The following is a 21,101-nucleotide window of genomic DNA, read 5'->3' on the forward strand; positions in this document are numbered from 1 at the left end:
ACAAAGTAAGTATAAGTAAGTATATAGATTGAACTTTAAAAATAAAGTCTTATATTACTCTTATTTGTTTGGTATTTGGGTTTTGTTTTTTTGTAAGGGTTTGTTTGAAATGGGGTTTTGCTCTTTAAAAAATTGGGGAGCACCTGGGTTTTTTCAGTTAAGCATCTGACTCTTGGTTTCAGTTCAGGTCATGATCTCACAATTTGTGAGATCAAGGCCCTCATGGGGCTCTGCGCTGTCACATGGATTCTTTCTTCCTCCCTCCTTTGCTTTCTTTCTTGTTTGCTGGAGATAATGGTTAGTACATACAGTTATACAATAGCTTTGTAAGGAATCAAATGTCAACTAGTCTAGCCTCTCATTTTGTAATGAGGACACTGAGGCTAAATGGGATGAGTCAGTTGCTCAATATGTCATGACTTTTAAGTGTCACACTGCAGCTGGAAACCAGGCCTTTCTATCCAGTGTAGCAGCATGTTAAGGCTGATTAAGTATGAGTTTTTGGAGACAGAAACCTGGACTTGAATTGTAGCTATTCCATTAGCTGTGTGTGACTTTCGAAAGTTACCTTAATCTCTCTTATCTTTTTTTTTTTTTAATTTTTTAATGTTTATATATTTTTGAGAGAGAGAGAGAGAGCACATGAGCTCTCTATGAGGGGCAGAGTGAGGGAGACACAGAATCTGAAGCAGGGTCCAGGCTCTGAGCTGTCAGCACAGAGCCAGACAGGGGGCTCAAACTCACCAACTGTGAGAACCTGACTTGAGCCAAAGTCGGACGCTTAACCCAGTGAGCCACCCAGGTGCCCCTCTCTTATCTTTTGTTTTTCTATAAATCTGCCTAAAGTTGATGCTATTTATAAGAAACTTCAGGTGCATTGATGAACAATAATTTGCTTGCTGAAAAATTCAGTATATCTTTAGGGAAATAATTTGTTTGGCATATGTACCTTTATAAAAAAAATTTTGGGTTCCTGTGTGAATCAGTCAGTAGCGCGTACATCTCTTGATGTGGGCACAGATTATGATCTCATGGTTCATGGGATCGAGCCCCACATAGGATCTGTGCTGACAGCACGGAACTTGTTTACAATTCCTTCTTTCTCTCTCTCTCTCTCTCTCTTTCTCTGCCCCTTTCCTGCTTGCACATGCACTCAAATAAATAAATACGTAATTAATTAAGTCATTTGTTAGAACCAGTGCTTTTTTTTTTTCCCCCCTTCCTTTGGTAAAGTCATTTTTGGGAGCTGCTGAGCCTCAGAGACATGCTCTTTTATTTAATGGATCTTCACCCAAGATATCATTGGTAATCTGTGGTGATGATGTTTGTTAGTGATTAAGTTATTTTTTAATACTCTAATGTATTTAAAAATAAAATGTTCAATGAAGATGCATAGGGAGGGTTGAGGGATAGTTTTATTTATTGTTTAAATTGGTCCAGTTGGTTTAACTTGATAAAGTTTATTTAGACCAATGTGGAAAATGAAATGGTTATTAGATCTCTAAAAGGTCTTTTAGTTCTGAAATTCTCAAGAGGGTAACATCAGTTGTAAAGATTTGGGGGATAAAATTTCTCTGAATATACTTTGGTTTGGTTTGATTTTTCATTTTCTTCTCTTATTCTTGCCAGTATGTCAAGGTCTTTCTTGAAGGAAAAGGTACTGGAGGGTGGGCAACAAGAGAAGGATTTATAGGTAGGATTACAAATTGAAAAAAAATTAGTGATTTATAGGTAGAGAGTGGTGGCCTCAGCCATAAGAGTTTTTTTCCTTTCTGCTTTTGGGATAGAGATGGGAACAGTAATAATACTTGTAATAGCTGACACATAATTCTTACTGTGTGCATGGCATTTTTCTTAGCAGTTTATAATTTTTAGCTCTTAATTCCACAACAGCCTTCTGTGGCACTATTATTCCCAGTTTACATCTGAGAGAAGTGAGGCCCTGGGAAGTTAAGTAACTTGCTTGAGGTTCACACAGCTTAGCAAGTGATGGAGCTAGGATTTGAACACGCTCAGTCTTGCTTTGGACCTTGTGCTATTATGACCTAATTTGTTGAATTACTGAATAAATATTTTGAGAATTGAAGTGATAATACTGCTTACACTCCATTTTTGCTATTGAGGTAAAAACTCCAGGCAGGAGTCTTTGATGCTTGGGAGATGCCAATTTATTCAGTAAATGTGTAAAAAAAAAATACCTGATACCTGCTTTGTGCCAGACATGTGGAAGTGAATAAAACAGACAAGGTTCCTGCCCTCAAGGAGCTTGTGCTCCACAGGGAAATCAGGTAAACAAATAGGGTAATTTCAGATTGTTACCAGTAGTCTGAAGAAAACTAACTGGTGTAGTAGATTGCAGGAATGGGGTTACACAAAACTTAAGTGTCCTAGAGATTTCATGGGGTTGGATACTGTCTCCCAAACATTTTTCCCTAATTAGCCCACATCTGAATTTAAAGAGAGTGTCAAGCACAAAAATGAATTTATTGTGCAGATCTTCAGAGCTGTTTATATTCTTTTGAACTTTTAATGTAGGAGTATGTTCTGCTGAAGAAACAAAGCCAGAGAGAAATACGGTTTTAAAAATACCAAAAAGCAATGAAAATGAGGGCAGCCACCATGCATGCCATGCTGTTTGGACTGGTGGAACGGTCCCTGGCTGCTTTCCTTAGTGCGTTATTGTCAATTCTGTTTGTTTAAAATTTTAGGGCCACTGAGTGTCAGCATCTATGTGTCTTCTATGATTTTTTGTAGGGTCTAGGGCAGGATCCTCAAGTCATACATTACTTGAAAGGAGTTCTGCTGTCATTATAGTTTACAATAACAGTTTTTATACCTAGTGCTTTCTATGTGCCAGACTTATTTATTTGTAAAGAGGAGAAAGCTTAAAGGAGTTAAGTCCTTGTCCAAAGTCATGCAGCTAAAGAATATTAAAGCCAAGATTAAACCCAGGTCATTCTGACACCAGAGTTCATGGGATCTTACCTTTTAACTAGATTGGTTTTAATGGTCCACTTCACACTGAAAAATATGCAAGAGTTTGCAAAATTGGACTTCAGGGAACCTCCTCAACTTTATCCAGTAGGTCCATGTTTTCCAGTTTCAAAATTCTGCAGTGGTTTGATTTCAGAGAGCAAGTAATAGAGGGGGCATACTTCACAAGTATCTGTTTACAGAAGTAATGTGTTCTGTCAGCCTGTTTTCTGTTTAAATAATTTAATACAGTTAGAATTGGTTTAGATTAACCAAGTTAATTTACAAGATTAATTTGTAAGTACTTTTTTGCATTACCTTGCTTTTTATTGGGTTTGGTGTTTGTCCATATGATTACGTTGTACCTAGCCTTTAATTTGGTACTTTTTATTATTATTTTATATCAACCAAATTCTTTAATCCTAGGGAAATAAAGTAAGTAAACTGCAGATTTCTGACTGTTTAATTTTCACTGTTTTACATTAAGTTTTTGTGATGCTCTATTTTTTGTGATCCTTAAGCCCTATAAACCTTCCATTATGAATTTTGAATTAATTTTATTTAAAAGTTTTCATTTCTCTTTTTAGTGCACTGTTAAATTTGGGTAGCCCCTAGCCACATTTGTTAATAAGAACTTGAAATGTGGCTAGTCTAAATTGACATATGTTTTAAATGTAAATATGTGCTAGACACTTAGTCTAAAAAAAATACGAAATTATATTTTTTTATGTTGATTACGTGTTGAAACGATAAAATTTTCTAGTAAGCCTCTTAAAGACAGTAAAAAGTAAAATTAATTTTAGTAATATTTTTAACCTAATAGATCCAAAATATTAAGTTATGTATGTGGCTTGCATTTGTGGTTCACATTATATTTCTGTTGGACAGTAGTAGTATGTGCAATCAGTAGCATCATAGGAATTCTACACTATAAGAATTTACCAAGACTGGACAAAACCTGTCATATCTAAATGTCCTTTGTTAGTGTTTTTCTTCTTCTAAAGACTAAAACTCCCCTAATTACATAGTTATCATAATAAAAGTGTTTATTTAAATACTTTGACCTGTATTGTATTTATTTAAATACTTTGTATCATATGAATTTAAGAAAATCTGTTGCTTGAATAACAAGTAGATACATAAGCCTCCAGTGACATTTCCCCACTCTCCACACCCCCTCCCCCATACAGCTGTTTTGAGGAAGGTATGATTAGAGCTTTCATTAGGATAATAGGTGGAAGAAACAAGCTATTGAAAATAATTATTTTAATGTGATGCTAGTAATACTGGTCATAACATAACTTTAGTGAGTTCGGCTTTTTATGGGAAAGCATAGGTCACCCTGATTCTTGTTTAAGGTATTTTTCTATAGCTTAAGAAACATTAATTTGAAACAAAATGGAAAAAAATGAAGTTTCTTTGTTTTTTTTTTTTTTTTTGTATTGGTTATTTTTTGGTTTTGGTAAAAGTTCATATTAAGAAACTGAATAATATTATTTTAACTTTTTTTATATTAAATAAAAAAAGGTTATTGGGGCTCCTGGTGGCTCAGTTGGTTGAGCATCTGACTCTTGATTTTAGTTTATCGTTCATGGGATCAAGCCCACCTCAGGTTCTGCTGATGTGCCCAGCCTGCTTGGACTTCTTTCTCTCTCCTTCTCTCTGCCCTTCCCCTGCGCGCGTGCGCGCGCGCGCTCTCTCTCTCTCTCTATCTCTCTCTCTCTCAAAAAATAAATAAAAAAACTTTAAATAAATAAAAATTATTAAGCTTCATAGGGGTAAAGTCTTTTAATAGCCCTATAGTAAGTCTCCTCATAGTAAGTATGAGTAATTTACCAACTGTTGTACTATTCTGAAGGAGGTAGGTGTAAGATTAATTGGAGTCTCTGTAAACTGATCTATAAATGATTTTATACTTGTTAATTTTTTAAAACCTAAGATAACCAATATCAAGGTCATGTAGCAAAATGTGATCAAAAGTTTTAAAATATCTGCTCTGTTATTAGTGTAGATTCATTACTTGAGGTGCCTATCTGCTCTGGGCACATCTTAGCAATAAGTGCTTTTTTAATTGGTGGACTGTCTCCAGTAGCCAGGGAAGAGGATGTGCCAAAGCCAAATAGCCTTATCACTTTGTGACTTACCTCCCAATTTTGTTTACTGACAACACAGCCCAGGAGAAATCAGTGATATGTTCCTCAAATTGGGCTTTTTAAGGGATTATTCAGCTAGGGCTGTACTTATATAAAAAACTCTTTAACATATTTTAATACTAATTTTACAGATCCTTCTGCTGAGGAATTGCGAAAGCTAATGATGTTGCATGGAGGCCAATACCATGTGTATTATTCCAGATCCAAAACAACACACATTATTGCCACAAATCTTCCAAATGCCAAAATTAAAGAATTAAAGGGAGAAAAAGTAATTCGGCCAGAATGGATTGTGGAAAGGTAAGTTTAATTTTTAATTAATAAGTTTTTAAAATTGGAATATTTTATATTATAAACACACATTGCCTCTTAAGAGTGAAAAATAATGTCTTAACATCAGTGTACTCTTTAACCTCACATTGATAATTTAGGTAGCTTAGTATGTTAGTGTTCTTGCAACAACCTTAGCTACCAGGAATTAGGGGAGATGACTCAGGTAAGCAGCAGGAAGCAGTGATGGGAAGGGATTGGCTAGGCATGGTATTCATTCAGCAAATGCTTGTGCATCTCTGATGGGCTAGATGGTGCTCTGTGTATTTGGGAATTATCGATGAAGCAAACAAAGATCCCATCCCTACCTCTTGAAGCTTATGTGTTCTATTGAAGAAAACATAATAAACAGTATGCTTGGTATATGAGTAAATTCTATCCTGTGTTAAAAGTACATGCTAAGACGTAAGAAGACCAGGGTAGGGGCGCCTGGGTGGCGCAGTCGGTTAAGCGTCCGACTTCAGCCAGGTCACGATCTCACGGTCCGTGAGTTCGAGCCCCGCGTCAGGCTCTGGGCTGATGGCTCGGAGCCTGGAGCCTGTTTCCGATTCTGTGTCTCCTTCTCTCTGACCCTCCCCTGTTCATGCTGTCTCTCTCTGTCCCAAAAATAAATAAAAAAACGTTGGGGAAAAAAAAAAAAAGAAAAGAAAAGAAAAAGAAGAAGACCAGGGTATTGTGGACCTGGAGTACTCAGGACAAAGAGGAAGAGCAGTTTGAGGTATTAATATCTTTTAGTTGTTACATTATGGTTCTTCTGTTGTTGATTTGGAATTGATGTTCTAAATCAGTGGCCATTCGTATTAATTTCCTAAGTTTAAATATGTCATCTGAACCTTGGCAATGAGCCATAACTTAAGTGAATTTATATTTTGAAATGGTATATATATATATATATATATATATATATATATATATATATATGAGTAATTGTTAGATGTATGAAAATTAAAAGTGAAAATATTAAAATCCTCATTTGTAAAAGAAGGCTAATATTGACACGATATGATTATGTGAGAACTAGAAATAATTTGCGCAATTATCTAGCATAATGCCTGGCACATTGTTAGAGGCAAAATATAGAAGTTCCTTTGTTGTTTTATTTTTATTCTGTAAACATCAGCAATTGTTAAAAAATAAATTCCAAAATGTCAAAAGTATATATCTATTTATTTATTTGCTTATTCACTCATTTTTAAATTTTATTTATTTTGAGAGAGAGAGAGCATGCACTTGAGCAGGGGAGGGGCAGAGAGAGGGGAGAGAGAGAATCCGAAGCAGGCTGTTTGCTGTCAGCATGAAGCCTGATGTGGGGCTCGATCCCACTAACCGTGAGATCATGACCAGAGCTGAACCAAGAAATCAGACGCTTAACCAACTGAGCCACCCAAGTGCCCCAAAAGTGCATTTTTAGAAAGTGCATTTGGCTTCCAGAAAACTATATGTATCTTAGAGATTAAAATTTTTTTAAACCTTGGGGGATTAGGTTGACAGCCTATCCTTGGAATATGTCACCAGTGCCTTTTGCTGTTTTCTCGTGACCTGACCCTTCATTACATCAGATCAAAGAACGTGGCTTTTAGCAATGTGTCTCCTTAAAAAAGGAGCTGTGTGGTTTTCAGTATAAGAAGTTTGTATCACCACCTCATGCCAGTCAGAGTGGCTATAATGAACAAATCAGGAGACTATAGATGCTGGCGAGGATGTGGAGAAACGGGAACCCTCTTGCACTGCTGGTGGGAATGCAAACTGGTGCAGCCATTCTGGAAAACGGTGTGGAGGTTCCTCAAAAAATTAAAAATAGAACTACCCTATGACCCAGCAATAGCACTGCTAGGAATTTATCCAAGGAATACAGGAGTGTTGATGCATTGGGGCACATGTACCCCAATGTTTATAGCAGCACTTTCAACAATAGCCAAATTATGGAAAGAGCCTAAGTGTCCATCAACTGACGAATGGATAAAGAAGATGTGGTTTATATATACAGTGGAATACTACTTGGCAATGAGAAAGAATGAAATATGGCCTTTTGTAGCAACGTGGATGGAACTGGAGAGTGTTATGCTAAGTGAAATAAGTCAGGCAGAGAAAGACAGATAGCATATGTTTTCACTCATATGTGGATCCTGAGAAACTTAACAGAAAACCATGGGAGAGGGGATGGGGGAACAAAAAAAGTTACAGAGAGGGAAGGGGGCAAACCATAAGAGACTCTTAAATACTGAGAGCAAACTGAGGGTTGATGGGGTTGGTGGAGAGGGGAAAGTGGGTGATGGGCATTGAGGAGGGCACCTGTTGGGATGAGCACTGGGTGTTGTATGGAAACCAATTTGACAATAATGAAAAAACTTTGTATCATTCCACAGTTGTACTGTGTGTTGTCATGTGCAGACAATCCTATCATCGTGCTAGGGCTAGAATTTTGATCTGAGGATATTAGTTTGACTTTGGAGGGAATGGTTGAGATCCATAGATAGTAGGAAAGTGGGTTGAAAAGGGCACTTGCTGAGTGGAACTTGATTTGCTTAGAAAATGGGAGTTTACATTAGAGCTTTTTTTTCAAATACCTACTCTTCCTTCTTGCCCTGAATATAACTAGAGAGAATACAATCAAAAAAGCAACTTAAGGCAGTTACAAGTTTTAAAGTTCACCTGAGTGGATTTTATTTTGGTTTGAAGTCAGGCTTAATCATCTGTTTTTAAATAACTGAAGTTACTTTGGACATCCTTATCATATGGCCTGTTTCCTTCATTTTATGTATGAGAAGGAAGAGCTAATAAGATATATCCAAAAACAGAAGGATTCCGAATTCAGATCTTTCTGACTCCTAATTGGGTCTGCTCTTTGCCGTTTAATTAAGCTTGATGTAGATGAGTTCGCCCTGTGGAAATGGATCAGTCTGGGCATATGTCTTAATATATAAAATAAATGCCCAGTGTCTGCATGTACTAGCATGGAGTCTTTTTGGGCAATTACAGTACTCTTTCTTTCATACTGTAATCCCAGTCTTGTTCATCTCTTCTCAGTAGTGTTTTTATGAGATTTTATTGTACTTAAAATTTTAAACATTATTTTAGTTATTTAATGGATGATAAATGATACTCTTTTCTATAATTTTCCTGTTTTTAGTTTGAGCAGTTTAAACAGCAACTGCCACTTGTAAGTGTTTGAGGTGATTGCTTTGCTTTGATTAGAATTCCCTGGTGTCTGTGTATGTGCCATTAAACCTGAGTTAATGTGGGCATGAATATAAGGCCACGACTTCTAAGAGGCAAGGGAGTCCTTTAATGGAGAAGTTTTAGGTATGAGATTATTTTACTGAAACCTTTGCCTTGCAAATCTTATACTTTTATATAGTATAAATTAGTGATTTTCAAATTTTTGTCCTCATCCTTTTCTTCAGACAATGTAATGTGGATATCTGAAGGGTAAGATAGTTAATGAGAAGCTGCTGTGATTCACCCCACTGCCTCCTCAAGCCTGACAAGTGCTGTGGAGCACAGTTTAAAAATGCTGTCCTTAGTTACTAAGGCTGATTTTGTTTTTGTTCTTCATTTTGTGTTGAGTCACTTGTAGCAAGGGACCCTGCCTCCTATGGTTAGGTTCCCAGGTGGGTCTGCTGGCAGTGAGAGGTGGTGATTGTTGCAGTTTATGCCAGCTCATTGGGGTCTCCTGCTGGGGGTAACTGGCTCCCAGTCAAACTCTGCCCTTTCTTTTTAAGCTCCCAAACTATAATATGTTAGCACATCTGCCACGTAGTACTTAAATGATACTCTGAAGAGCCCATACTTCACATGGGCTAAAATATTTCTAATTACATTAACTGTATAGATTAGAGTGCTTATTCAGTTCACTTACATAAAAGTTGACAGCAGTTTCACCTCATGATTTCTTTCATTTCTCTTGTGTTTTTGTATCTTGCCTCAATTTATTCTTTATAGAAAATGTATACGACTAATTTCTGGTATAGATTTGGCTTTTTTTTTTTTTTAATGGTGTCATTTACATTTTTTCTCACAGTATTACACAGTTCTTGTAAAATTATTTTTACTTGACTAAAAAAACCAATAGACACATTTCAGACGATTCCCCAATGACTTGTAGGTAGTATTTTATCAGAAAATACATTCTTGGTCTCCAAGAGCTCAAAAACAAATAGCTTATTTTCAGTATCTGTAATAAAAAACCAATCTGTACCCTGTAGGAGAGAGGGCAAGAAGTTGTATACGTATTTTTATACCTTTTATTCCCCTTCCTGAGCTCATGGTGTGGAAATTGGGAATTCTCATCCATTTTAGTTATTCTGGAAAAGCTTACTAGAGGAGATTTGAGAAAATCTTGATGATTCTATATGAATTGTTTGAGAGGGAGTTGTGGTAAAAATATTAAAGTCATGAGGATTAAAGTATTGACTAGTCGAACTCGTGCTTGCAGTTTTGTCATCTTACTCTATTTCTTTTTCCCCTCATGTAATGTTGGCCATTGACTTTTAAAGGAATATCTTATTCTTAAGTGTTTAAGTAAGATTATGTTGCATTAGGGCCACTAAAACAGAGGGAGAAGAAATAAACTAGGAGAATAGGTGGCTCATTGTTGGTGAAAAACTCTGTTGTTAAGAACATTTATTTTTCATGAAACTTCTTTTCCTCAAGTATTAAACTCTTAAGTTGGTTTTACTTTTTTGTTTCAGCATCAAAGCTGGACGACTCCTCTCCTACATTCCCTATCAGCTGTACAGCAAGCAGTCCAACATACAGAAGGGTCTCAACTTTAATCCTGCGTGCAAACCTGAGGATCCCGTGCCAGGTCCAAGCAGTGTATCCAAACAGCTGAACAACAGGGTGTAAGTTTCTCTAGACTGGGGAATGCTGCAAAGCTGGGTTTTAGCAGTGGGTGTGGGTACTGCTCCTGCTTTGCTGAAATAGAAACAAATACAAAACATGGCCATTTATCTATATTAAACATGTTAAAATATGTTTGTGGGTATCTTACCTAAAAATTATTTTGGGGGTGTCTACGTGGCTCAGTTAAGCATCCAACTTTGGCTCAGGTCATGATCTCATGGTTTGTGAGTTTAAGCCTCACATTGGGCTCTGTGCTGACACTGTGGAGCCTGCTTGAGATTCTCTCTCTCTCCCCTTTTCTCTCTACTCCTCCCCCAGTTTTACACGTGCCCTCCCAAAAAATAAATAAACAAAAAAATTAAATTTATTTTTATCATGAAAGTTTCTTAAATAAAATGTAAATAAGGAAGCTTTCCCAATCAGTGTAGATTCCCCTGTTATACTAATGGATCTTAAATAACTGGAAGTAAAATTTTCCATGGATTTTCCCAAAATTACTTGCACATAAGTAATTTGCTGTAGAATGTTGCTTTCTCAAAAACCAAGCTAATTGCACCAGTATGCTTTTGTTGTGTGCTATATACATAATAAATGTGTTAACATTTCTAGGTTATTTTTGAAAATTTCCAAATTCATAGCAGTTTTACATATGTAAATATATTTACATTGGTAAAAATTTAGTTGGTGACCCTCAGTGTTACAGTTAGAGGTAACTCTAGACTTTATTCCATGTGGCAGATTTAAAAAAATATATTGATTAAGCTTTAATTGCAGTTATCTTGGGTAAATTGGTTTCATGATTAATTGGTGTGTTGCCTTAACTTGTATATCAGGTGGTTTATTACCGCTAGTGTTCTCCTTATTTATTAAATTGCTTGCTTTGGGAGTTGGATATATATATTTAAAGACCAGAAGTCCAATTAAGCTGGGAGGATCTGATATCACTACCTTCAGTAGTTTTTGTTGTTGTCATTTGTATTTTATCTTGTATTCACTTATAAGCATATTCATGTTTTTCACATTACCTAACCCTTTCAATTTTTTTAGCACCATCAAGGTGCACAACAAATAATATCAGAAAATCTTTCCAAATGTGCAACTTCGTATTTTTCTCTTACAGTAATAAAAATAGGAAATAGGTGGTTGTTATTTTTAATTCTCCCTTGTGTCAGTTTTAGCAGGAATTTACCTATTAGATTGTACTTTTTAATACATGTACACTTTTGCCTAATTAATGTATGTCTCCCAATGATGTATTTCCATTACAACTACTTTATGAATATCCGTTTGTGTAGGCTGAAAAACTGTAGTACAGAAAGAATGTATATTAGGAATGTGTTTCTTGCCAGTGTTTGTAATTCTGTTGCATATGTTGCTAGTATACATGAGAAGAATCTTATTGTTTGTCACACAGAAAACTAGATGTCAGGCTTTTCTGACTTAACTCACTTTTGTTGCTTTCCATAGTATTTATTCTTTAGTATATTCAATACGTTTTATAAATTTCTTTGAAGTTCTTTTATGTGACTTCTTGTTCCCTTGCTTTCTCTTTATCTCAAGGGCCAGACATGTAGCAAATGAGGTTTTCTTTCCTTCCTCTTTTATTTTAATTGTTCCCTGATCTTCTATTTTCCCTTTTCACTGGCATGATCATCTGTGAAGATTGGAACTAATCAGAATTGCCTGTCATATTCCATGAGATGGTTCAGCCAGAGCCAACCCAGAAATGGGTGGTAATGTTTTGCATCTGTCTCATGTGTGACTTTTCTGTTTATTCATACTGTTACTGCTAATCTCTTGTGTTGGTATTAGGATGAGAGACTTTAGATTAAACTTGGTAATACTGTGGCAGCCTCACCAATGCCTGGGTATCATGTATCAGGCAACCTTCTCTGGAGCCTGCACTGTAATTGGGTTAATGGTGTGGGTGTTTCTAAGTAGAATGAATTGCTGTTCTGTAATTCAGGTTTTTGTTTTTGTTACTTAGATCATTTTTGTGAATGCAAATGAAATTTGCCTTTATTATAGAGTATTAACAAGCAAATATCTAGAGGAGTCAGAATGTGAATTTAGCAAAACATTTGTCATAGGTCCTACATTTATAAACTTGTCATCCAGAAACTTGGTCAGATTGCCTTGGACCACCCTGGTGTCTGAATATGCTTTTTTAAGAAATGAAATGCCATTTCCTTTGTTAATAAGCAGATGTCCTCATTTTACTAGGTATACATTTTACTGAATTACCCATACACATTAACCTAGTTCTTTTTACCTACTCATGACAGTGGGCCTATTAAGGGATTAGTAAATACAGTCTGTCAGTCTTCCTGAGTGAAACTAACTGGCCCTAGGATTGCAGCAGTATCATATTTAATGTGAACAATGCCTTACATGAAACTAAAACAAGGAATATTAATTCAGATAAAGTTTCTTATCCATTTTTATGGGAGTTATTTATGTTAACTCCCATAATTTATTGACTCCCTAGTAAATGCCAGATACTGTGCTACTGTGGGTATTTAGGGATTACAGGTTCCATTTAAATTTTAGTGGGAAGAATAATTGAAAATAGTTTTTATTTTTCTTCAACCTGAGATTCTTTTATGTTTCTTCTTTGGGAGTATTTGAAGTTTGAAAAAAAAAACAAAACTTAAAAGACTTTATGTTCTAGGATTTTCGTAGTTACCTTGCTACTTTGGTTTAGCTAAGAATTATCTTAGTTGGAAGAGAAAGAATATAAAATTTATGGCTTAATTTTTCAATTTTTAGGGGGAGAAATATTGAAGGTGTGCATCACTAAGACCATGTTTACATTAAAAATTGTTTTAGCCTGAAAGTCACATATCAATTTATATCTTTTTTTTCTGTCTGTAGAAATCACATAATTAAGAAGATTGAGACAGAAAATGAAGTCAAAGTCAATGGAATGAACAGTTGGAATGAAGAAGATGCCAATAATGATTTTAGTTTTGCGGAGCTGGAGCACATCCTTCCAGGAAGGAAACAAAACGGAATTCCGCATCACAGAGACAGCACTGCCATTTTTAATGGACATACTCCTAGCTCTAATGGTGCCTTACAGATGCAGGATTGCTTGGTGCCCATGGGCAACAGTGTTGCCAGCAGGCTTTCTCCAGACTTTGCCCAGGAGGAGGAGCAGGCTGAGAAGAGCAGCACTGACTTCAGAGACTGCATTTTGCATCAGTTGCAACAGAGCACTAGAAACACAGATGCTGTGCGGAATCCACACAGAACTCATTCCTTCTCCTTATCATCTTTGCACAGTAACACTAAAATAAATGGTGCTCACCACTCCGCTGTTCAGGGGCCTTCAAGCACAAAAAGCACTTCAGTACCTGCTCTTAGCAAGGCAGCACCTTCAGTGCCATCCAAACCTTCAGATTGCAATTTTATTTCAGACTTCTACTCCCACTCAAGACTGCATCACATATCAATGTGGAAGTGTGAATTGACTGAGTTTGTCAATACCCTACAAAGACAAAGTAGTGGTATCTTTCCAGGAAGGGAAAAGTTAAAAAAAATGAAAACAGGCAGGTCTGCACTTGTTGTAACTGACACAGGTAGATACTTACTAACATTGTTTTCTTAAGAAACAATAGTACTTGACCATTTTGTTCTTAAGGTGTCACTGGTATTCTGATCAGTACTAAGCTCTTATCAAAGTCTTTAGGAATATCGGGGCATGTAAGTTAACAGTAAGTATAGCAGATTATAGAAAGCTTTCTTCCTTATTAAAATATTTTTTACAAATTTAGATTTAAATGTTGGCTAGCTGAATATTTTCAGGTAACTTAAACAGTCAGTAACAAGGTTGGGATTCTGAGCATTCATTCCTCATGTAGACCTTGTCAGTTGTTGAAATTTTGAACTGTGTAAAATATAACATGTAATTCTATCCAGTGCTCAAATTCTTGTAAGAATAAATTGGTTTGGTAAGAGTAACTTAATTCTAGAAGCTGGCATCTGAATGATTTTTAAATTATTAAAGAACTGACTTAATAGCTACTGTAATTACAGTGGTAAACTTGTAGTGAGATTAAGTATTTTCACATAATAGTAGATGGGTTAATTGTATTTTGTTTTTTAATACTTTTCTTGTCTTCAAAAGCAAACAAAACCAACAATTACAGACTGTATTTCTATGCAGTCATTACTAATTAGTTTCTGGTTTGAGGTTTTAGATAACTATTTACAGAATATATGGTTTTGTTTTGTTTTTTTAGAGAGATATCTCAGATTATCTCATATTACCTTTTAACTTATAGCTATGGAAACTGAGGTACAGAGAGAAGCTCATGGTTCTGCCCTAGACAGTGATAGAGCTTCTCCCTGTGGGTTTTTTTCTATTATGTTTTGTTGTGTTTGATGTAGTCCTAAATACTTTGTGTTACTTATGAGATATTTCAGAATAATGTTACAGGTATTAGATTATCCATTCATCATCCCTTGGCCTCATATGGTAAAGGTCATTTAATTTTGAAAGCTGCAAAGAATTATTATGAATTAGTTTCATGAATGGAATAAAATGATAAATTTTTATGTTGTATGAAAGCATTCAGTAGGTGTTTGGTATATGCATTCTGTACTACTTGAATATTTAAAGCAGTTATTTGGGGTTTATATTATGTTTATATAATATTTATATACAGCAAAATTATAATTGTTAAGATTTATTTTCTAATAATACAGAGGATAGCAAGGAAGTGCATGGCTTGAGTTCAATAATGTATCCTTAATCCAAATTCTGGCTCTGCAGGGCCATGGGCCAGTTCACCTCTCTGGGTCTCAGTTTCCCCTTCACGGTGGAGTGATAGGTGGTCCATGGTGCTCACCTTGTGGGCTTCTGAACTTAAGGGAAGATAACATGAACAAAGGCTTGTTGCCTTGCACATAGTGAGAACTTGGTGCTTTCACACTGCTTTCACAGTCACAATTTGGTAAATGTAGTAGTCTGAACCATTGGGGAGTAAAAATGTAAGGTTTTGGAAGCTTATTCTGAAGACTTAACACCTTGAGTACTAGTATTCTTAAACCTATCAACAGAAAACTTTTTTATGAGATTAGAACTTTTTTTTATTTTAACGTTTATTTAGTTTTTGAGAGAGACAGAGCGGGAGTGGGGGGGTGGGCAGAGAGAGAGGGAGACACAGAATCCAAAGCAGGTTCTGAGCTGTCAGCACAGAACCTGATGCAGCCCAACCCGGGCTTGAACTTATGAACCACGAGGTCATGACCTGAGCCTAAGTCAGACGCCTAACCAACTGAGCCACCCAGGTGCCCTGAGATTAGAACTTTTTACAAGCTTGGAGTTCTTATTTCCAAGAATTCTATATTTTAGAGGACTAAAGGTCTCTAAAGGACTAAAAGGTCTAAGGATGGAACTGATAAAGAACAAAGCTCTAGTTGTGGCTGGATTGGTTACAATAACCCTGATAAACCAAAATACATAGCTCAGGGTGATTAGAAGGCAGAGTCCTTAGGAGAGGACACTACCCTTTTCTTGAAAGTGGCATATATGCTTCAGAGCTGATTTTTAATAGTGTTTAATGGCTAAAGGAGGAAAATTGTATATATTTACCTACAGATTTATATGTAGGTATTTGTTCTATAGACTTTTTCTAACTATATCTAGAGCAACAATGTGATGGTTCCAGGGCTCAAATCAGACTGCCTAGAGTTGAAATCCAGTTTGGCTTCTTCTTACTGGCTGCATAACACAGTCATTAACATAGCAATATTAATCTATCAGATGGACCTAATAAGATTATATATTTCATCATATTGAGAGTTTTAAATAAATACATGTAAACCTCTTAAAACAGTGCATGACACCTACCAAGCACTCTATACTGGCAGTTTTTACTGTTTTTTTATCAAGGAATATTTGTAGACTGCATATGGAATACTGATCATCTAAAGTTACTTAGCTCCACGTAACTATATGAAAGTACTTTTATACATTTTAATAAAATATTCACACAGAAATAACTAAGTATTTAGACATACTTTGAATGAAAGACTTAATAATTCTTACAGTATAGATTAGGAAAACATGCTATCTTCATAATTGATTTCAAATTATGTTTGCAAACTAAATTTATATCTCTGGATTATGTTTAGAGCCAAAGAAACTGACGTTTGACCTTGCTTGAAGTGATTGAAATATTCTGTAATAGATACTGTATTTTTTTGAGACTTCATTCAACTTATAGGCACTTAAAGTACAGTTTTTAAAATTAAATAGACCTGATTTTTTTTTTTTATATTAAAAATTAGCTTCAGGTTTGAACATTTTCTTTTTCCTTCTAGGAAATATGTCAGTATTGAGTTCACCCAGGCATCAGAGCTGTATAATGCATGTTGATATGGATTGCTTCTTTGTATCAGTGGGTATACGAAATAGACCAGATCTCAAAGGTCTGTATTCTTGTTCATATTTTAAGAAAACTTGATATTGTTATAAATATATATTCTAAGGGATCATAAAACCTTCAAGAAATATTATTTTTATTTTCCTTGGCAAAATAAATCCCTGCTTCCAAGTTTTCTCACTCAGTTATCAAGAAAGATAAAGGGAAATTAGAAACATTTTGTTCTCCCTGTGGAGGTTAGGTCTTTTAGGGAAGAATACTCCTCTTCAGCTGAAAGATCTCATCTAAGACTAATAAGACTGGTACCTGCATTGGGCATTTTCTATATTTTTACATATTTACTATTACTTGGTTATTAAATAGAAATTTTATGGTAGCATATTCCACAGTTTGGGTCCATGCGCTTTCTTTCTCTTGGATAAATAACTTGATTAACTGTTCTGATGATGCTAGTGCACATTCCAACTTTTTGGTTTGAGAATAATTTTGCATTAATGAATATTGCTGAGATATGCTGTCATCTTTGTTTTAATGGAATTTCAGATATTTGTGAGTTAGTCAATACTTTTAAAAACATTTATTCTGGATTTTTCAGTAGTTCTGTCTGTGCTTGAAAGATGTAACTATTAGCATTTTCTTCTGAGAGTCTGTTCTTTTTCAGGAAAGCACAGAAACTGCTGGTTAACACCAGGGCTTTATTTGTGTCATGAATAGCTACTGCTTCAGCTTTGAAGGGAGTTTAGAATGTTTAAAGAATTGAGTTTAGCCTGATGAGTCACTCTGATGGTAGTATTTTTTATCCTCACAACAAATGCATTCAGTAACATATATATGAATGATGCATGCTATTGCTTTAAGAAGTTACAGTTCTTTTGTAACTTAATGCATACAGAAGGAAAGGATACCTGAAAGATTTTATAACTAAACCAAAAACTGAGGGACTGTATTCTCAAGTTTATTATATAGTAGGTCAGATTGTGGTCCCTTTGCATATATGTTTCTCTTGTTGTAAAATTGAAAGATTGGATGTTACCTTACTTTTCTGATACGAGAAATATAAAAAGTCCAGATGTAGTTGGTTTTCTTACCCTCTCCCACCATTCCAGTTTGAATCTAGGATCTGAGTTGACTCTTCTCTACTGTAAGAAACCAAACAAAAATCATGGGAAAGGAAGTGATAGCGTTTTAACTTGAATAAATATATCATATTGTCATAAATAGTTTACTTTTTGGAGGGTGTTGAGAAACTTAGATGATTTTTGTATGGTGATTGAGAATGTTTAAAGATACTAACTCCTTATGGATTAATGTCTAAAGCTAAAGAAAATATGTCATATTTTTAAAACTTTTGAAAATGTTTCCTTTACATATTGCCATGTTAACATTCCTATATTTAGATTTAAAAATAATTTTTTTTCCTCACAGGAAAACCAGTGGCTGTTACAAGTAACAGAGGCACAGGAAGGGCACCTTTACGTCCTGGCGCTAACCCCCAGTTGGAGTGGCAGTATTACCAGAATAAAATCCTGAAAGGCAAAGCAGGTACAAATGAGCTCTCTTTGAAGTCATAATGCTCCTGTTGAAGACGTCTGGATATTGCTGCTGGTATTGTCATTACAGAAATGAAAGAGTTGAAATAATTAGCTTTTTCATTCAAGGGTTTTAAAGGTGTCAGTGACATCTTAAAGCAAAATCTGCATGCAATACAAATGACTGGTTTATAGTCCTGCTTTGTTGAATTGGATGATGATATTTTCCTGGGATAGAAAAGAATGTTTTATAGGGTGTGATTAGTTTGCTTTGTGTATATTTAGATTGGGATAAAAATAAAATCATGGACATCATTTTGTGGTGGTCTCTAGACTCAAGTTGATTACTAGTTGTTTGGTCACTGATCAACAGTAAAGACACTAAAGATTTGTGTGAGGCTGTGGAATAAGAAATAGTAGGACTTTATTTATTGGAATAAGAAGATAAATACTAGGAATCATTCCCCATATCTTTGTTGAACCTGTTTGAACATTTTCTTGCCTCACTGGCTTTTGAATTTTTTGCTATTAATAAATAAAAATCATAAATTATACTGATCACAGTATTATTAACATTTTTATGTCTGTTTTTCCCCCCTGAGTAAATTCCCTGAGAAATATTTGATTAGAAATTAAATTCTTTGTCATTGATCAGTTTCCTCTTGAATGTCTGCAAAGCCACAAGTTTTTAAAAATTAATTTTCCAGAAGAATATTAATCAGAAAGTAGTCAGAAATATACAGGGGAATGGAAGGCAAGCAGTTAAATTTCATCCTGATTATTTCAGGTTCCTAGTTTTCAGTTATAAGAATTTGGGATTATTTTAGAAATGATCTCATAGAAATTAAGGCAGAAGGAAAGCCACTGGACATATCTGAGGAGTTTTTTTGAATTACAGTCTTTTTATTGGTCGTGATTATCTGTTTACATGGTATGAATACAAAAGACAATAACTAGAGATAGAACTTTATGCTTCATGTGTACCTGTATTTTCCAGATTTCCTTTCTCTTGGTTATTTAAATCTTTTAAGAGATTTTTGACATTCCAACATTTTGTGTGTCATGAATAGATCTTGAAGTAGTCAGTATTGAGCTTAAGATTTAGTTGTATTGTGGTATGTGGCAATATGGGTAGTTTCTTAACTATTGGTAGTATGGTTTTGTGCTAGGTTGGTTTCTAGAAAACAAGTAGCTTAAGGAAATGCATACTTGTCACATTGGGCAGTCAGTGAAAAACTTACTGAATGAGCGTTGAAAGAAGAAAAAATACCATGGACATACCGTTCAGTAATGTCTGTCAGTTATGCAGTACTCAGTTTCTCTGGTGGGTAGAATCTTGTGTTTGCTACACACATCTGTATTTCAGCAGTCTCTGCCTGGAAGTTTGGCCTTGTCAAGCACACATCCCTTAGGAGTAGCAGAGAACTAGTCCTCTTACATCTTTCCTTCCTTCACAAGTGATCTGACCACACACAGTTTATTAACAGAATACAGTTGTTGCTTACTTAATTATCTTCGTCAGTTTAGCCACTGGATTTTCATAACACTGTAATGACCTTTTATAATTCACATCCCCTCCACCTCTACATGTGGTAGGAAATTGGAAGGTAAATATTAAGAGAAATATTGAAATTTCACTTGACATTGAAAACTGTCAAAACTAGTTTTTCTGTCACTAGAACAGGTGAATATAATACTTTGCATTTTATATTCTTTCTTTAACTTGATGTCATTCATTTTTATGTCCTAAGCCTTTGACCCATTAGGAGCTTACCACAATATTTGTAACATAAAATGAACAGATTGTTCTTAAAGTTTGGTTGCACCTAACCTTGTACTTAGAACTTGTTTTTTCAGTGCCTTTGCTCTTCTTTCCTTGTTACTCCCTGATCTTTCTTTCTCTGTGTCCTTATAAGACATGACATCAAATTTTAAAATATCGAGGATCAATTTAGGAATTAGAATCTTTGGCTTCTGCACACTAGCTTTTAAAACAAAAAAATCGGTTCTGATTTTTCAGCTTGTACATCTAGGCAAAGTAGTAGAACAAATAGCATCTTTAGCCTTTTATAGATAGAAACTTTAGTTTCTTATTCGTCATATTAAAAAACTCTTTGTCTAAATACACCAGCATAACCAAGGGCTTTCCATCCATGACTTCCTTTGGAAGCTGCTTCCTGAACAGTACTCAGCAGTGACGCTTCTCATTGAGGGGACCTTATTATTTGGAATCCATTTATACTCAAGATTTTGTGGTTGGGGCCTTTTACCCTTTCCTGGATTCCAGGATGCAGATGTTTTCTTACCCCTTCAACAACTTCAGTGTTCATTCTAAAGAACAACAGTTTTTAAAATCGTTTTAGTCATAGATTTATTCTCAGCGATTTCTTTTTCACAGACTTGGGTCCCGGCCTCTGATTTCTCCAACCGTTCCTCCACATTCTCCATGTGCCCGTCTAGTTTGTCAAGTTTTGATGAGCAGTTCTCTACTTTGCCCTCCAGTGAGGACAGTGTGTCCCTGAATTTCCCTGAATCTCCCTTGAAGCAACTCACTGCGCTCGTGGAGGGATCCCTGCACTCTGCTGCACTGTGGAAAAGGTCAGCCAGCCCAGTGAAGAGAAACCCGAGGTGCTGCCTCTCAGGCAGGGCATTGGGAGCACAGGGAGCACAGACACTGTTCTCACCTCCAGCATGACTTTCCTGTGATTTTCCAGACAAGTATCGTAGATTATTTAACTAGACTTTCAAATAGAAGTCACCTAACTCCCCAACTTTCAAGGCATACATAATCATGGTTATACCTGTGAAAGGCAGCTGGTTGTGGCTCTTCAGGCTTCAGCTTTCTTTGTTGTTGTTGTTGGTTCAGTGGCAGCCTCTCT

The 21,101-nt window shown here is 35.6% G+C and overlaps 1 protein-coding gene across 13 annotated transcripts in view; it reads left to right on the plus strand.

Moving 5' to 3' along the window:
• REV1 (REV1 DNA directed polymerase) overlaps positions 1-21,101 on the plus strand; it is a 90,792-nt gene that overhangs the window by 41,913 nt on the left and 27,778 nt on the right. For 11 of the 13 annotated variants that reach the window (XM_042981182.1, XM_042981183.1, XM_042981186.1 and 8 more), the window contains 5 exons: positions 5,258-5,426; positions 10,148-10,300; positions 13,176-13,882; positions 16,632-16,739; positions 18,119-18,235. In XM_042981182.1, coding sequence (XP_042837116.1) covers positions 5,258-5,426; positions 10,148-10,300; positions 13,176-13,882; positions 16,632-16,739; positions 18,119-18,235 — 1,254 coding nt within the window. Of the gene's footprint in view, positions 1-1,327; positions 2,289-5,257; positions 5,427-10,147; positions 10,301-13,175; positions 13,883-16,631; positions 16,740-18,118; positions 18,236-20,655; positions 20,821-21,101 lie in introns of those variants that run through there. The other 2 variants (XM_007097793.3, XM_042981191.1) reach the window with 2 other exon arrangements.

Source organism: Panthera tigris, chromosome A3 (assembly GCF_018350195.1).
Source record: "Panthera tigris isolate Pti1 chromosome A3, P.tigris_Pti1_mat1.1, whole genome shotgun sequence".
In the NCBI taxonomy this organism is placed as follows: Eukaryota; Metazoa; Chordata; class Mammalia; order Carnivora; family Felidae; genus Panthera; species Panthera tigris.